We start from the raw sequence: 18446 nt of genomic DNA on the forward strand, positions 1-18446 counted from the left end.
TTATCTTATGGTCAGTAGGTATTTAATAGACATTGAGTTTTTTTAAACCCAAAGGTTTGTGGTCTAATGGGGCTAAAGGATTTGAATTTAAACTTTGGCTTGAAATTTCTTACCATGTCATTCTTCCAGAAACTATTCTTATATATGATTCTATAGTAGATTATACATGGTTCAGAAACTATTCTGAAATGATTTAATGTTTTCATGAAATAAAAGAATTGGTGGGGGGGAAAATTATCAGTTTTCTTGTAATTGTGGCTAGTTTGGAATAAACATAGGGAGATCAAAAATAAGCATCTTTCTGTTAATATAGCTGACAGCTACTCCTAGAGACAACAGACCTCATGCTTCCCTTTGAGTTAACATATACAGGTAACTCTTACTGTGTGAATTCAGGAACTAAATACATTTTAATAGCAAGGAATTACTTGTAAAGACATTGAATTAGGATCTTTTTGTAAAATGTAGTCCATTCAACCGTAATTTGAAATGGAGTTTCTTACAGTTTCCTTCATATATCTTCATATTGGTGACATACATTTTGTGTGGCTTCATTAGATAACATGAGCATGGCTTAGGCAACAAGAGTAGGATGTGGTGTGTTTGATCAGTACGGCCATCCTCATCAGCCAGCATTTCCATTCAGGTCTGCTATAATTTATTCTAAATGTTGCTAGTAGTAGTCTTTTGAATATCAGTGACAGTCTATTTTTATGAATAAAGAAGCAAATTAGCATAAACTGAAGCTTCTCTAGAGTGAAAATTATTTCAGATTAGCAATTATGACTTACCTTCTTAGTCCTAGAAAAGATTCAGCCTTGCAGTTCCAATTTAAGTGAAATAACTTCCAGATAATTTTCAACTGTCAAATTTTTCTTAGCATAAACCAGCCAAGGGATAAAAATGTAGAGACATGTTTTACACATCCAATATCCCTCTCTACTTGAAGAAACTTTCCCCTTCCAAGATCAGTAGTGTCTTCCTGAGTATTTGAATCTTGAGTGAAACCATACAGGAACAGTAATGGGTAGAGCCAAATCTTTACAAAAGCTAAAAAGACTTTTCATTAATTCTTAGAACCTAGACGCTTGTAGCCCTGATTGTGGACCTTCTTAAAAATTCTTTTTTGCTTAAGGCTTGCCCAGAGTTGATTTGCAGCCAGCGAACCCTAACCAATACAATTCTACATATAGAAAATAACAGTGCATTATTTTAATGGTCACATGTATAATATAAAAAAGTGATTAAACAGAATTCAGAATTCATATAAATAAAGTTTATTGCTGAATTTCCCCATTAACATTACAGAAAACACTGAAATTTCACAAATTATTGAGAGTCCAACAGTTAAACATACTTTATTTAAAAAAGTACAAAAGTGACATTAGAAATTTTTTTGAAGAAAAGTACATCATCTAACAGCAAAGAAATATGAACCAGATAATGAATGGCACAAATATAGCACTAAAGGGGTACTCAATCACCACTGAGAAATCATCTGAGTTATGAAATAGATTCATTTTGAGAAGTTACACATTCAGTTTGTTGATGAACTAGTCTGTCTTGTTTCTGCCTCTTGTAAGAAAAGGACTAGGTCTTTACTGCTGCTAGGACAAAATACTGTACATGAATTGGAGAATAAGGAGGGGGTCATCCTTCTCCCCTGGTACCTGAACAAGAGAACAGTTAGTACAGAAATGGCTTTGGCACTTTAACCCTTAGACATTGTCCCAAACCTTGTTACTTGAGTATTGTAGCCTCACCATGATTTTTTTTTTAACACCGTATCATCTCCATACTTCTTATGTACAAATTATATATATACACAATAATAAAATTCCTTCATTCTAAAACAATAGTTTGACCCCAAACAGGTCCACATTAAGTTTCTGTATTAGCAGTTCACTCCGATAGCTTTGTTTGTTGTTGTTTCCACATACAGCACTGATCTTAATTCTTATGCCATATAGTTAATTTTTTATTTGTTTATGCTACCTTCTGGAATTGACTTAAGGCTCTAGTTTAATGCAAATGGTTTAGTCTTAACAGGAGTCTCACATGAGGCTAAAATCACACACCAATAACTCTCTCCTTTGAAGCTGTTTCTCCTTGATGGATGGATGTAGTGTCTTGTCTGGGTAATCCATAGAGATATATGGAAACACATACAAGAAGAGTACCCAGGGCAAAGGTGAGTGCTGAAAAGGAAAAAAAAAAACAGCTTTATCTGTATGTGTGTCTTTAAAACTGCCTAATGATCAGTTTAAAATTTTGAAAACTCTTAATTGTGGGTTTATGCTATCAGATCATATTTATATGATGGCAAGGTTTAGAAAGGTCTTCTATTACAGCAAAAAAAAAGGAGGGGGGTGGCAGGGCGGGTAAAATCAAGGCAATGTTGATCACTGATTAGACTTTTTAGAACATGGGTATGCCTAACTGACACCACTCTGACAAAGAACATACTAATTTCCCTATAAAATATATAATTTTTTAAAAATGTAAGTATAAATATATATATAAGTACAAAAGAAAATGTGGTAGAATTGGCGAACCTGTGAAAGTTTAGAGTAAAAGATAGTTGAGCAAAATTCAGTTAGGTGACCATTTAAACAAATCAACAAAATCATAATTTCTTAATAGGAGATGAGGCGATAATTTACTACTAGTCTTAACCCTTTTTTCATCTTTTTTTTTTTGAGACAGAGTTTCGCTCTTGTTGCCCAGGCTGAAGTGCAAAGGTGCAATCTCGGCTCACCGCAACCTCTGCCTCCCGGGTCCAGACGATTCTCCTGCCTCAGTCTCCCAAGTTGCTGGGAGGAGCATGCTCCACCATGCCCAGCCAATTTTGTATTTTTGGTAGAGACAGGGTTTCTCCATATGGATCAGGGTGGTATCGAACTCTCAACCTCAGGTGATCGCCCGCCTTGGCCTCTCAAAGTGCTGGGATTACAGACATGAGCCACTATGCCCGGCCCCTTTTTTCATCTTAATCTTAAAAATCAGGATACAAGAAACCAAAATATAACTTGTCCTGACTTGACAAATACATTTCTATGACATCACGCTTTATTTTAGTTCACTCCTAACTGAAAAAAAAACCAGCTGTGCCTTCAAAAGAGGGGAAGGTAGGACAAAAACTTACATCTAAACAGTTAACTGAAAGATTGCTAAGACATGCTAGTTGACCATCAGTAAGAACATTAAGCAAAAGCATTTTATACTGTTCCTATGTACTTCTTATGAGCAATGCTATAAGGATTTTGTTGAACATAAAGATAGATCAGAATTACAACTAAAAGTTTACCCAAATCGGGTAGAAAAATATCTAAGGGAAACCTTATAAGTACCTGATGACTGAAATGGTAAGTGGTTGGTAAGTAGTGCCAGGCACTACTCTAAAGCACTTCACCTGAAAACAACTCTAGGCAATAGGTGATATTATTCCCATTTTACAGATGAAGAAAGTGTCACCCAGGGTACATAACTTCCCCAAGGTTGCACAGTTAAGAAATGGTACAGGCAAGATTTGCCACACACTATACATGGTTTTCTAAAATTTCTAAAACACTGGCTTTTCCCTATTTCCATTTATAGACAGGAGTCAACTTAAAAATGAAATGTAAATATAAGCCAGGTCTCTTTTACTTGATATATTTAATAGCTATTCTTCATATATTCGTTTGTTATAATAATTGATCAGTAAAGAAAATTATTACTCTATAAAAGCACCCTGAAATGTTAAGTCAGTATCATTGCTTAAATAATTTAGAAGCCAAATTAATGCTGGGTGTGTTATATTAGGACTAGCAAAGCAGTGGTACTGGAATGCCAGCTATATTAGTGAGTTTTATATTAATTACATATTGAATGAAACAAAGATATAAAAGACAAAATCTAGATTTTGATTTTGTTTTCAAAACCATCTCATACCCGAATCCAAACCAGTTGGAAAGTACAAGCTGAGGGAGGAATAAAAGGTGTTTTCTACATTCTTCTAAATAATGAGCCAATCTAGTTTAAACTGACTGCTGCAAATAATTTCCTAAAGTCTTTATATGTATTTCCTTGAGTACCTTCTCACATTCAGTCACTCAAGTTGTCCTATATAATACCTATAAAATACAGGGAGGCCTTGACTGCAAAAAAAGTCCCTTCACTTTCACATAGAACCAGTACCCCTCGTCTTAAGCTCTAAGACCACTTAAACAACCAAAGTACTGCTTAGCCACATCCCATACAACTGTGAACAGCGGTACAGGTAGAATAAACTGTAGTAACAAAACTAGGAATTTCTGTAAACAGTATGGCCAACTGCCACTTTTAAATAAAGGAATACATGAATCAAGGAAATGAGAGGCTTTTCCATGTTAAAACTCAACACAAACTAAGACATACTTATCTGTAATCCAAACAGCATTACTGAAGCAATGGTGGAAAGGACAATGGCCGCCGCTGCAGAAAAGCCTTTCATGATGTTGTCTGTGTACTTAACCACAACAGAAGTGTAGAGGCCACCAACACTTGCAAGAACTTGTATACAGAAAGAAAGAAAATCTTATCACTCAAATAAGTGAAACATTACATAATGGTGAGGCAATTTTCATCCCCAGAGATGCCATACTAATTTACCTAGGAAAAGGAAAACACTGTTTTCCTTAGGAGTCATCTGAGAGTTTGTGCTAAAATTGAGTGGTAGTTCCTATATAATACTGTTTTTCCAAAACAATGCCCAGAGGGCTATGTGGTGCACTAAATTTTACACATTTTTTGCTAATACATTAGATACTTTGGGGCATTGCTATCCCAAAGCAATTTTGCCTTCACAATCAAAACTCAGTCAGTAAAATGAAAATATATTCAAACTGGTATTTACAGTATCAAAGGATTAATTTCAAAATGTTATAACAGCTTAAAATGGACATCTAACTTAAAAAAGAAAATAAAAGATCTACTAAGAACCTTTAATTCCTGGATACTTACAGATGACAAACCAGACATAATATGTGTAACCATAGAAAAATCCTTTTTCTTTAATTTCAGCTCCATCTGACAAGTAGACGCCAACTAATGTCACAATAATCCCTGATAGGTACATTTGAATGTTTCTCACCCAAAGAGAAGTATCTGAACTCTTTAAAACTTTTTCAAAATATACACCTGAAAGAAGAAAATTAGACATGCAAATATTAAAGGTTACTATAAATTAATTTAAAATGTCTTTCCTTTAGAACAATATCCTAGAGATATATAAAGTATATGATTTGGGGAACAAAACATACTTTAATTAAATGTGCACTTATTATGTAGGTTGTGACACATGGCATACTGTACATTATAAATTTATGTTTTTACAAAGTATATAGAATAACAGTGGAAAGTTTATAAGCTACATTTAACAGAGGGCTAAGACAGTTTCTGCCTTTATTATAGCAGTAAGATAGACCACAAAAGCTCTCTGTACTACTTAATGCCAGTAAATTATTTGCTTTGGTCAGCTGAAAAACTACACTATTAAGAGTGAATTATAAACACACCCCTGTAATATCTGCCTACTAATGAATACTCCTAATTCTGCAATATAGTCTATAATCACCACTAGGAATCTTTTCAGAGTAACAACCAAAATGTAAGTAGAATTTGCTGTGTGAAGCCATTTTCCTTTAAAGCAGGGTTCCACAAGCCAAGTTCATACACAAGGTCAGAAGGATCATGAACTCCCCAACTGGATAATAAATTTTGTGTATATGTGCATTTTTCTGGAGTTGAAGGTCCATAGATTTTTTCAGATACTTCAAAGGAGTACATGATACCCCTCCCCCACAAAAGTCCCCTGTCTCTCGGGATTTATACTTAAAATGAATGCATATTTTACAAAGCCATTAAATATTTTAGTTATAAACATCACGTTAGAGACTTAGGAATTGCCAATGAAGTATTTATCAACTAAAAGTCTAACGAAAACAAGATTATTTTGATGAGTCTGTGTTGGAATGGGAACATAAAATAGCTATTCTTATTTTCACCTTTGATTTTACCTTCTGGGAAAAACATTTATCCAGTGCCCAGTTACCCCAAACACAGAGAGATATTAAACCACCCTGTTTCCTCAATTGTGTATTAAGATAGTGAGTTAATAAAATGTTGAACATAATCATTTATTCAAGATATTGCAAAAAATCAAATAGTATATTTTTTAGGTAACTCAATTTTTGTTCCCAATTTGTTGGTTTCTAGAACACAATGCTATCATTAAGTATATTCCTGAATCTATATTTTCCCCTCCTATACAACATCTTTTTTACAAGCAGTATTTTACTTCTGTATTCAGCCTGCTTTCCTAATCAAAAATAGAGTCCTGACTTGAAATAGGTACAAATAAAGATATATAATAAAGATATATAGCCATAACTAATAAATTCCACGAAAAGCTTTAAGCAGAATATATTAAAAACTATCATCTCTGCTGGAACTATTTCTAAAAACTTTTTTTATGTTACACTTAATATTCATACTTTCTTATCTTGATGCATTGCAGGAGTGCTTGTCCCTACACGTACAACTCCAGACTTCCATGGATTTTTGATGTTAGTGATTTTGTGTTGTCTTTCCTCCCTGTTTGGTTGTTAGTTTTATGTTTTATGCTTTCTAAGGTACTCTTGACCCACCTCATCATCCTACTCCATAGCTCCTAACCTGTTAAAGCAGAGAAAGAACTTGAGGTTACAGGGAAAAAAAGATATTTAGGTGGCAATATTAACAACCTAAAGCAGCAGGATCTGACTTGACGATAGTGGCAGTTCCAGAAAAAAGGAAAGGGCTTTCTGAAGGCTAATGTTCTCCATTTTCAGAGGTCTTTTTTCATTTACTTTTGGGTTTTGGGCCAGACTGAGATGGTCAAGGATAGATAACAGAAGTAGTTAACTGCAAGTATGAATAGGGATTAAGTCTGAACTTAGTTGAACGATGCTATACATTTACTGAAAAAACAGCTGACATAAAACTAAATATAAGCAAGAAGATAAAGTTTAATGGGAATAAAACTGAGAAAGTAAGATAAACTAGACTGGTGTCTAAAGTTTGATGTTTTTGAAAAATATGACAAAAGAATAAAACGATGCTTTCATGATTTACCTGCAAATCCTGAGCACAATACAGCAATAGCTATAGCACCAAACCCTAATAATGGATTTTGTTCCACCTGCAATATTAATTTTTAAAGTTATTTTTAGTGACTAATAAACAAGAGTTCATCCAAGAGTCCAAACAAATAAATACAAACACCTGTGTTACAGTCTTACTAAAAGTATATTCCACATCAGACACAGCTATTCTACAGAATAGGACAACTAAACAAACAAAAAGACCATTCCAGAAATTAACCAGGGCACTTGGCTTAAGTGAAAAATGTGTTCCTCAAATCATAGACATAGTATATGCTTAATATATTGTGTGCCCACTGTTTCCTAATATCAATAAGCACTCTAGCATGAACTTTTGAACAGGCCAAGTCAGCATGCTACTTAATTTTAATTTCTACTATCACTCTAACTTAAAAGCTTATACCATCAATCCTGAAAATGATAACAATTTAACTTATTTATTCCTCATCACCTACAGGATAAAGTGCTGCTTCTTAAGACTCCCCAATTTATTGAATTTTTAGTATACCTTCTGTGTACCAGATAAACATTGTCTATACACATAGCTATGGTTTGAATGTCCACTTCAAAATGCGTGTTGAGATTTAATTGCCATTGTAACAGTATTAAGAGGTGGGCATTTAAGAGATGATAAGGTCATGAAGGCTCTGTCCTCAAGAAGGGATTGATGCCATTACTGAAGGAATGAGTTAGTTATCGAGGGAGCAGGTTTCTGATAAAAAGGATGAGTTCAGCCCACTTCCCTCTTTGTCACGTGGGATCGCTTCTGCCTTCTGCCATAGAAATGACCCTCACCAGATGCCAGCACTGTGTTCTGGACTTCCCAGCCTCCAGAACCATGGGCCAAATAAACTTCTGTTCTTTATGAACTACCCACTCTGTGTATTCTGTTATAGCAGCAGAAAATGGATGAAGATACATACTAAATGAATAAAGAAGATTATAATACACAGCTCTGGTTCTTAATGTCTTATGTAGGCAAAATTGACAAGTATATATAACCAAAATAGTGTGAGACTAGTGCTAACAGATCCAAGTATATGGGTCCTAACCCTCTGTTTCACTTTATTTTCTCTTTTCTAAACTGTCAGGATCTTTCATCAGTCTTTCCTGAAAGATAAATACTATCTCAATAGTATCACTGAAATTAGAGGGTTGAGATTCATGACTGTAATATGACAAGTATATACCTTGTTCAAAATAAATAAGCCTGATATAAGAAAAGTACCACTTTATGGTACCTGAGAGAGCAAGCTTGGTCTAAAATGTTTGCATGAAGATAAAAGGAGAAACAGAAGATACTGTAGACCAGTGGTTCTCAAAGTATGGACCCTGGATCAGCAGCAGTGGTACCACCTGGGGGTTTGTTAGAAATAAAAACTGTCAGGCTCTACCCCAGACCTACTGAACCATAAACTATGGGAATGGGCCCAGCAATCTGTTTTAACCAACCTTCCAGTTGATTCTGATGTACACAAAAGTTTGAGAACTACTGCTATAGACTACACATTATTAACAAGGATACCTTCCTAATACAAATTTCAGGACTGACATAGATAGAATAAAATCATACTGAGATATCACCTATCCCAACAATTCTTGACTTTCCTGCCAGTTTAATCTCTCTACGGTTAGGAAAAATAGTGATGGAAACGGCTTATCTGGACTTGATTCTGACAAGAAACTACTGGGTGATGAAGTAGATGTGATGGAAACTTTGGAAGAAAGCAACCATGTGATCTGAGCGTGAGCCAAACACAGCACAGTTAAGAGACATGTGCTCCAGTCCTGAATAAATCAAAATTCAAAAATGTAAAACTTTAAGTTAGAATTCCATGGCTCGTGAGAAGATGATTCAAGAAAGATTAAGAGTTACTGAAGAAGGAGGTTCTGGTGAAGAGTAAAAAAAAGAATACATAAGGAAATCAACATGTTTAAATAAGGGCATCTTCACTGAATTGATTTTACAAGAACAAAACTCAGGTATAGATCACCAAGAGGACTCTAACCAGGAATTTAAGAATAGTATCAAGAAATCGAAAACTCAGAATAAGTTGAGGCTTGCAAAAATACTGTAAGGCATTAAATAAAGCTTTTTTTGAGACAGGATCTTGTGGTACAATCATGGTTCACTGCAGCCTCAACCTCCTCGGCTCAAGTGATCCTTCCACCTTAGCTTCCTAAGTAGCTGGGACTACAGGCATGCATCACCACATCTAGCTAAGTTTTAAATTTTTTTGTGGAGACATGGTCTCACTATGTTACCCAGGCTGATCTTGAACTCCTGGGCTCAAGCAGTTCTCCCTGCCTAGACTACCTAGCTAAATAAATTTAAAAGACTATCAAGAAAAGTAGGTGAGTTGGTATATATAAAGCATTTAGATAATGCTAGTATTTAGTGCCATATAAATGATTACAGCTGTTATTATTACACTGATTACCAACAAAATGTTAGAACAGATTTAGAGATGACTTGTACTTAAAAAGTTTAACGGTCATCAGTGGAAAGTAGCGTGACTTCACTAAGTGTGAAACATACCAGATTTCCTTACTGAAATGACTCCTAATGTTAAGTGATGAGGGGAATTCCATAGGGATAATGTTTGGCAAGAAATCTGACAGACTGCATATTATTATTATTATTTTTTTTTTTTTGAGACAGAGTCTCGCACTGTCACTCAAACTGGTGTGCAGTGGTGCAATCTCGGCTCAGTGCAACCTCTGCCTCCCAGGTTCAAGCAATTCTCCTGCCTTAGCCTCCTGAGTAGCTAGGATTACAGGCGCCCGCCACCATGCCCAGCTAGTTTTTTGTATTTTCAGTAGAGACGGGGTTTCACCATGTTGGCCAGGCTGGTCTCGAACTCCTGACTTCGTGATCTGCGCGCCTCAGCCTCCCAAGGTGCTGAGATTACAGGCGTGAGCCACTGCGCGCAGCCGCATAGTATTTTTATAGACAACACAGAAATGTAAGGATAAAGATACAATCCATAAGTGCATGAATGCTCATACAGAAAAATGCTAGTTAATGGAACAAAATCAAGCTAGACCATCCACCAATACCAACTTGCCAGGCATTAAGATAAGCCACGTTAGAAACAGATCCTCCAGCCGTAGTCAAGCCTTCAGCTGACTGCAGCCCTAGCCAATATCTTGACTGCAACCTGAAGCCAGAACCAGCAAGCTAAGGCACCCTCAAATTCCTGACCCATAAAAACTATGAGAGATGATAAATGTTCAGTAAGCAAGAAAAAGATCAAGTTAGAGACAATTCTAAAGGTACAGCCACAGAGCTCTGGTCCTGTTCTATCTAAAGTTTTCATTAAAGACCTAGAAGGCATATCTTTTTTGACTCTGGAAAGCATAATACCCAAAGGAGAAGCAAATAATGGATAAGAACTGGAAAGAACCCAAGGGGCTGAGCAATGACCCAAGGCTAACAAGATAAGCTTAATAAATACAAACACAACCTGCATTCTGGTTTAGAATGAGCCAGAGTTTGAGTTCTAGTGTCAACGAGAGTCTATTCCAGTCCTGACACTTGGAACCCACTTAACCAGTATTGGAGGAGTGCATAGCAGTGCAGACATATTGAGGAAACAGTGGGGTGAGATGGATACAAGATACATTTGAGACAAACTATTTGGGTGACACATTTACATATAGTGGTTTATGATCAATTGTAAAATAGATTGCCTGCCCCCTAGAAATTAACAGTCATGTACCACATAATGACATTTCAATCCATGATGAACCACATATAAAACTGGTCCTGTAAGATAAAACTGTATTTGTACCTTTTCTATGTTTAGGTACACTAAACTTACCACTGTTACAACTGGCTACAGTATTCAGCACAGTAACATGCTACAGAAGTTTGTAGCCTAGGAACAACAGGCTATACTGTACAGCCTAGATGTGTAGTAAGTAATCTATACCATCTAGATTTGTGTAAGTATACTCCATGATGTCTGCATAACAATGAAATCACCTAATGATGCATCTCTCAGAACGCTGAACTTATATTCTTTGTTAAGTGACGCATGACTGTATAACAAGTCTCCAGTATTCAGAACAAAGGGGTAATTACCAAGTTGTGCCTCATACTACTTAGACAACATCGGGAGACAGAGAAGTTTTAGGATATATTGAGGAATAATTATACATGAATGCATCTAGGAGAGAAATATAAGGAAAAGCGTAGGGGCAGAAGGCAGGGATCAGGAAGTCTCTGTCTAGAAACCATATTATAGAAAGAAACAGTAGGGTTTTAATTGGGGAAGGAGGAGACCTGGAGGGTGGGGATATGATACTGTTCACAAGCACTGTACATCCCAGCCGCCTTCCATTCCTAAGAGAACCATAGTCCGTTTGCTAAAAGTTAAACACAGTAAATATTCAACTGTAGGAAACGCCTGACCTTTACAAACTATTCACTGGCATCCCATTTCCTGTTTCTCTTTGGGGAAATAACTGATTGAGGCATAAAATATAAGAAAAAAAATCATGTATGTATCTTAACATTAACTGTTTAAAAATCAGTTATGTACCTTCACATTAACTCTTAAAAACTAGAGATAATTATCAACTATCAGTAAGAACACTCCTCCCCTTGTCATCCCTATCACTGACAGTAAGGAGATGTGCCAGAGACTGAGAGTTGAGGGAGAAGATGAAAACTAGATGCAGGAAAACCTTGCCCAGTGTTTCTGAGATGTTTGAAAGAGGTCTAGAAGTTCTAAACATATACAGTATGGAAACTGGCACAGTTGTGGTCACAAGTTAGCTATTAACTAATTTAGGACAAGTTCCTTCACCTCTTTGGACTGTCATCCATAAAATGGAGGGGGTGGGATACATTATTTCTAAGGTAGCTTCCATGTCTAACATTTTTTATGCATATTCTCCTCTGAGAAACAACCAATAAGTAGTAGTATCCCTAATAATATGCTAAAGAAAAAAGGCCTATCTATAAGGCAAAAGTTACTTTAAATCAAAGAAATGTAGTCATGCTGCATGCATCAATGTAACTGAAGGGTATAAGACTTAAGGAAGTTTTCTATTTATGGGAAGTTATGGTGTGCATTTTGTTTCTTACCACAACTTTTGTAGCTTGGGCTGGTTTCCACTGTACAAGCGTGACTCCAGCACACAGCATAAAAACTGAAACCCACTGTAATTTGCTGAGTGTCCGGTTTAACATTAAAACAGTGCATAAAGCAGTACACGGAATCTTTAACTGGTAGGTCACCTAAAAACAAAAGAATGAATTAATAAATTCAGTTAATGTTAGTCTCTGATACAATTGTCTTATTTCTGATATCATTGACACAATTATCAATAAAAAATATTTAATAATGGCTGGGCACGGTGGCTCACACCTGAAATCCCAGCACTTTTGGAGGCCGAGGTGGGTGGTGGATCACGAGGTCAGGAGATCAAGACCATCCTGGCCAACATAGTAAAACTTCATCTCTACTAAAAACAAAAAAAATTAACTGGGTGTGGTGGCACATGTCTATAATCCCAGCTACTCAGGAGGCTGAGGCAGGAGAATTGCTTGAACCTGGGCAGCAGAGATTGCAGTGAGCTGAGATCACGTCACTGCACTCCAGCCTGGGCAACAGAGCGAGACTCCATCTCAAAAAAAAAAAAAAAAACTTGACAATATGATAGTTAATAAAAACTCTTTTTACCATCAAAGATTCTGTGCTTTTCATTATCATTAACTCCACTTACCTGGTACACTGCTGCATCCAGATTGCTAAGAGCTAGGAAAGCCATGTTGTTCTGAACAGCATACACTAATGATGGCACACTTAACTTCAACAGTTCCTTGGGGCTCCCCAAGACATTTTCTCTTAAAGATGCTTTGAATCTACCCAGACTACCAGTTTCTCTTTGAAAACAAAAGGGGGAGATGAGAGGATGGTGAGGAAGAAAATTAAAAAGCATTCTTTTAGTAAGACTTCTTCAAACACAGGACAGGCATACTATGTTTGCTGTAATTTAGTAAACTAATAATTTCTAACTAGTTTTAGATTAAAAGAAACATACCAATAATGTATCCTCTTTAAAAAATTATAGTTCTGTTTGGGCAAATATGACAACAACTAGATTTACCACTATCAATCTCTGGTCAAAGCTCTGAGAGATTTTAGTATATTAAATAATGAGATTAGGAAAACAAAATTGCTGATATTACCTATAAAAATATTGCGATATTACCCCTGCTACTTTAACTGTATTTCATCAAGTTCACTCTGATTTCTTAACTGATCAGTTTGCATATCCATTTTATTTTACTTATTTATTTTTGAGACAGTCTCACTCTGTCGCCCAGGCTGGAGTGCAGTGGCGCTATCTCAGCTCACTGCAACCCCCGCCTCCTGGGTTCAAGTGATTCTCCTGCCTCAGCCTCCTGAGTACCTGGGATCACAGGCATCCACCACCATGCCAAGCTAAATTTTTTGTATTTTTAGTAGGGACAGGGTTTCAAACTCCAAACCTCAAGTGATCTGCCCACTTCGGCCTCCCAAAGTGCTGGGATTACAGGCGTGAGCCACTGCACCTGGCCTATTTTTAAAGTTTGTTTTTTTTTTTAATTACAATAGATTTAATTGCAAATAAAGAGGCTTTGATAGTTCGTTAAGTGGGTCAGGAATAGAGTGAGTCAGGTCAGTATTATTTATAAATTAATTTAGTACTTATGAAATATAGTACACAATCCTTATGTAAGAATATTCTCATCATACTTAATGTCTGTATAATTCTGTAGCAGATCTGAAAAATTTACTAACTCCAACAAAAGTAAACTATATCTCTAATGTACATAAAGTTTACTATTTGACTGCATATTGATTATGCATGCTCTTAACTATTATTTTTGCTATTACTATTTCAGGAGGATGTGGCTAATCTGGCCTATATTTCCTGTATTATAAATCAGCTCACTGATTTCCTGAAAATAAAAATAAAACAATGTTTTATAATAAGCACCAATACCCCAAAAAAGTGCTTTATAATAATGGTCCTAACTGCAGCTCACGATATCCTTAAGAAAACCATAATACTTTGCTGGTGAAAGAGCTCTATTCCAACTCAAAGTTTGATAATCACAAGGAGATTCTGTATTTTTGGTTAGAGTATTAGAATCAACAGTTGTGAGTTGAATTTTTTCATTTTTAAATGCTGCAAATATAATTACCTAAGTTCTGAGAGAAAGCAAAAGTTCATTATATTAAATTGACTAACCTGTGCCTATTTATTTGCTGTAGAACATTTAACTCCAAGAAAATGCTTAATTAATAAGACAGGAACTTTGACCTAAGCCACAGAAACAAAAGACATCCTTCTTAGTTACAGATCTTTTTGTGTTACCAAATCCAACACCCACACCACAGTGTTAAATCTATATGCTGAAAAGCAACGCACACAGCCTGGTGGTGGACTACAAACTCTATTCGAAAAGCAAAAGAATACCAAAAATACCACAGATTGTCCACCAAAAAATCTATACAGGAGAGTTTTCCAGGAGTCTGAAGATTGGCTCTTTAATGTTTGGCTTTTTTTTTAAACTGCTTAATGCAATTCTAAGATGCCCCATATACTTTCCTTACATCTTTGTTGTTTTGCTTTGTTTTTTTTGAGACACAGTCTGTCTCTGTCACCCAGCCTGGAGTGCAATGGTGTGATCTTGGCTCACTGCAACCTCCATCTCCCAAGTTCATGGATTCTCCTGCCTCAGCCTCCCGAGTAGCTGGGACTACATGCACAGTCAACTATGTCTGGCTAATTTTTGTATTTTTGGTAGAGACAGGGTTTCGCCATGTTGGCCAGGCTGGTCTCAAACTCCTGACCTTAAGTGATCCTCCCACCTCGGCCTCCCAAAGTGCTAGAATTATAGTCATGAGCCACCGCACCTGGCCAACATCTTAAATAGAGTATAAAGAATAATTGTCAACATGTTTTCTCCTCAATTATAAAATTGATGAAAAATTAGAGATTAAAATGTAAAATAATCACCTTAATAAGGTGATGTATCAGAGAAGATAACTGAATATTATAATTATCTCTAGTATCATGATAGCATAGATACAAATTTTACAGACCGTGTGAAGTGCAAGTTTTAGTGCCCTTCTAAAATGCTGACTCATACGCTGATGATGTGTCTTCAAGGTGATACCCAAAAGGAACTGCTGAGAGGTGGCTGCTTGTGCCCACACTTCACACTCCACCTCCTCCCATACTCATTTATCTCCTGGTGTAAGATTCTTCACGCTAAACATTCAAAAGCTACAATATAATGGCTATTTATCCTTTCCCTAATCCCCAGCTATGGGCAATGCCACTTTACCTCCACCTGTTAAAGATATTATAGCCTTGGTGGGTGTGGTGGCTCACACTTGTATCCCAGTTATTCAGGAGGCTGAGGCAACAGGATCACTTGAGGCCAGGAGTTGGAGACCAGTCCAAGCAACAGAGGAAAACCCCTTCTCATAAATAAATAAATAAATAGCCAGGAGTGGTGGCCTATCATCCCAGCTACGCTTGAGACTGAGGTGGGAGCATCACTTGAGCCCAGGAGTTTGAAGCTACAGTGAACTATGATGCCACCACTGCATTCCAGCCTGGGTGAAAGAGTAAGATACCATCTCTTTAAAAAAAAAGAAGACATTAGAAGCCTTCACTGGTAACAAATAGTGTTTTAGCTCTCCAAGGAACAGGGTTGGTCTCTTTGTCCTGTCAGAATATGGGCTACTTAAGGATCCAACTGCTACTCCAAATAATTACCATACCTGCACCAATAAAGGCTGCTGTGGTCCTTTTCTCCCCTCACTTTTCTTTCTTATCGCTTCTCCCTTTTCAGCTTTCACATAAAAAGAAGGGCTTAGGAAACAAATTAGCAGCCAATCTCGGTACTCCTTTCCTTCAGTGGAGCAAAAAGTAAAGTACAGTGTGTCAGGATTAACCTTCACATCTATCTCTTTTGGCCATATCCTTTTTGTTGGATGCTTAGGAGCTATTTTTTCACTGCCAGGATGGCCAAGGTATATTTTTCTGGTTCCTTCTCTAATGTAGACATTAAAGAAACCAAGGTATACCAGAATGTTAAGTGCTGGAAAGTACAATTATCACTGTAGTACCAAAAGATTATAGCAATGTTACATATTTTGAAATAAGTTACAAAAAAAAGCAGAGGATGCTAAAGGAACGAGTAAAAGAATAACAGGAAAGTATCAGAAAGTAGACAGAGGAGATTTAGGAGGTATTGGAAAGAATATGTGGGAATCTTACCACACAGAAAGTTTTAAAGAAGAGGGTAAATAATTTCAGTATTATCAGGTTAAATCCTGCTTAAGTTAATGTATTTATTAAGAATACAGCCCTTAATCTTATATTTAGCTTTACTCACTGAAGTTATCCCTTAATCTTATATTTAGCTTTACTCACTGAAGTTATATAAAAGTAACAAGAGCAATGTATCTGCTAGGAAACACTAGTAATCATCTGTCTTTTTGTTTTACTATGAGACAGAAACAAATGATCACTCATAAATATACTGTAATATACTGTAAAAGGTTACTTTTCTTCTTTTGTCCTGAACTTATATTTTCTGTTTTTGGGATTTTTTGTTTTTTGTTTTTTTGAGATGGAGTCTCGCTGTGTCACCCAGGCTAGAGTGCAGTAGTGTGATCTTGGCTCACTGTAACCTCCACCTCCTGGGTTCAAGCAATTCTCCGGCCTCAGCCTCCCGAGTAACTGGCAGTACAGATGCACACCACCATGCCTGGCTAATTTTTTGTATTTTTAGTAGAGATGGGGTTTTTCATCATGTTGGCCAGGCTGGTTTTGAACTCCTGACCAAGTGATCCACCCACCTCGGCCTCCCAAAGTGCTGGATTATAGGCATAAGCCACCGCGCCTGGCCCTGAACTTATTTTCTTAGAAATCAAATCACAAGCACCTTAATGAGCACCTCTGTTAAAAACAAATTTATTAATTATATAAATGACATTGCTAGCTAGGAGAAAGAGCATATATAATCAAAAGCATATATTAAATTTCTTTTAGATATAGTCTTCCTTGTTAAGTTTTCTATTTGAACAATTCTTTTTATTTTTATCATTGTAATAAGACTCTGTGCAACCTTTGGTTACCTGAAGAAATTCTGAAGCTCCATGTTGACTGCAGAGATTCTGCTGCTGCCTCTCCCCCTAAATTTCCTATCAACCGACTGAAACCAATTATTTCTGACCTATGTTTGGTCAAAAATAGGCCTCATTCTTCCAGCTACTGATCTAACAAGAGGCATAAAATCCTTGGCTAGGTTACCGACGCACTGTACAAAATGGAACACAGCAGAAGTTACTCATGAGCTTAAGAAAGTTAAATTTTGTTTATAAATTTCTTATCTACAAAGTTAAGTATAATTAACTCACTTAAAAGACTTTGAGGGGCTACGTTAAAAAACCAACAATGAAGTCAACTTGAGGACAAAAATACACTTCATATGAGGGACATGATTTTTATTTCCTCCCCAACACCCTGAACCCATTATAGCATGGGTCCAAAAGGGTACTGAAAATGTAAACCAGAAAGAGAAATAAACAGAGTTGGATAATCTATAATATACGTATTTGACAGATACATTAATTTCTCTAGACAATACTATGAAACAGTAAAAGAATTTTCTCTGGTCTCAATATGGATATGTAGTTCAAAGTTAAGATATACTTGGTTTGTTACTAAACACACCCGAAGTATATGTACATTAACATTTACACATCCTGCTAGGGATAGTCTTTATAAACTATGGTGAACAGCAAACAATAAAAAGTTGTTTGACCTGGCGCAGTGGCTCACACCTATAATCCCAGCACGCTGGGAGGCCATGGCAGGCGGATTGCTTGAGTCCAGGAATTTAAGCCCAGCCTAGACAACATGGTGAAACGCCATCTCTACAAAATTAGCTGGCTGTGGTGGTGTGCACCTATAGTCCCAGCTACTGGGGAGGCTGAGGCAGGATTGCTTGAGCCCAGGAAGCAATGGTTGCAGTAAGTCAACATCATGCTACTGCACTCCAGCCTGGGTGACACAGTGATACCCTGTCTCAAAAAAAAAAAAAAAGTTGACTTTGTTCCTTTGTTCTAAGGCAATATGAAAGTGTTTTCACTTCCTTTTCTTTATACTAACAATGACAGATTTAAATCTCAACTGTTGACAGCTGTGATAGGGTTTAGTAAAGCATTATAACTAACAATTTTCCCGTGAATTGCAGCAGTA

At 36.5% G+C, this 18446-nt stretch overlaps 1 protein-coding gene across 3 annotated transcripts in view; it reads right to left on the minus strand.

Annotated features, from left to right (window-relative positions):
• Positions 1-1261: 1261 nt before the first annotated feature.
• Positions 1262-18446, minus strand: part of SLC35A1 (solute carrier family 35 member A1) — a 47778-nt gene continuing 30593 nt past the window's right edge. For all 3 annotated transcript variants that reach the window (XM_017862517.1, XM_017862516.1, XM_017862518.1), the window contains 6 exons: positions 12900-13059; positions 12259-12411; positions 7135-7201; positions 4984-5160; positions 4399-4533; positions 1262-2198 (listed from right to left, as the gene is read on the minus strand). In XM_017862517.1, coding sequence (XP_017718006.1) covers positions 2071-2198; positions 4399-4533; positions 4984-5160; positions 7135-7201; positions 12259-12411; positions 12900-13059 — 820 coding nt within the window. In that variant the 3' untranslated portion in view covers positions 1262-2070. The remainder of the gene's footprint in view (positions 2199-4398; positions 4534-4983; positions 5161-7134; positions 7202-12258; positions 12412-12899; positions 13060-18446) is intronic.

The sequence above is a fragment of the Rhinopithecus bieti genome, unplaced genomic scaffold (genome assembly GCF_001698545.2).
Source record: "Rhinopithecus bieti isolate Rb0 unplaced genomic scaffold, ASM169854v2 scaffold_64799, whole genome shotgun sequence".
Classification (NCBI taxonomy): Eukaryota; Metazoa; Chordata; class Mammalia; order Primates; family Cercopithecidae; genus Rhinopithecus; species Rhinopithecus bieti.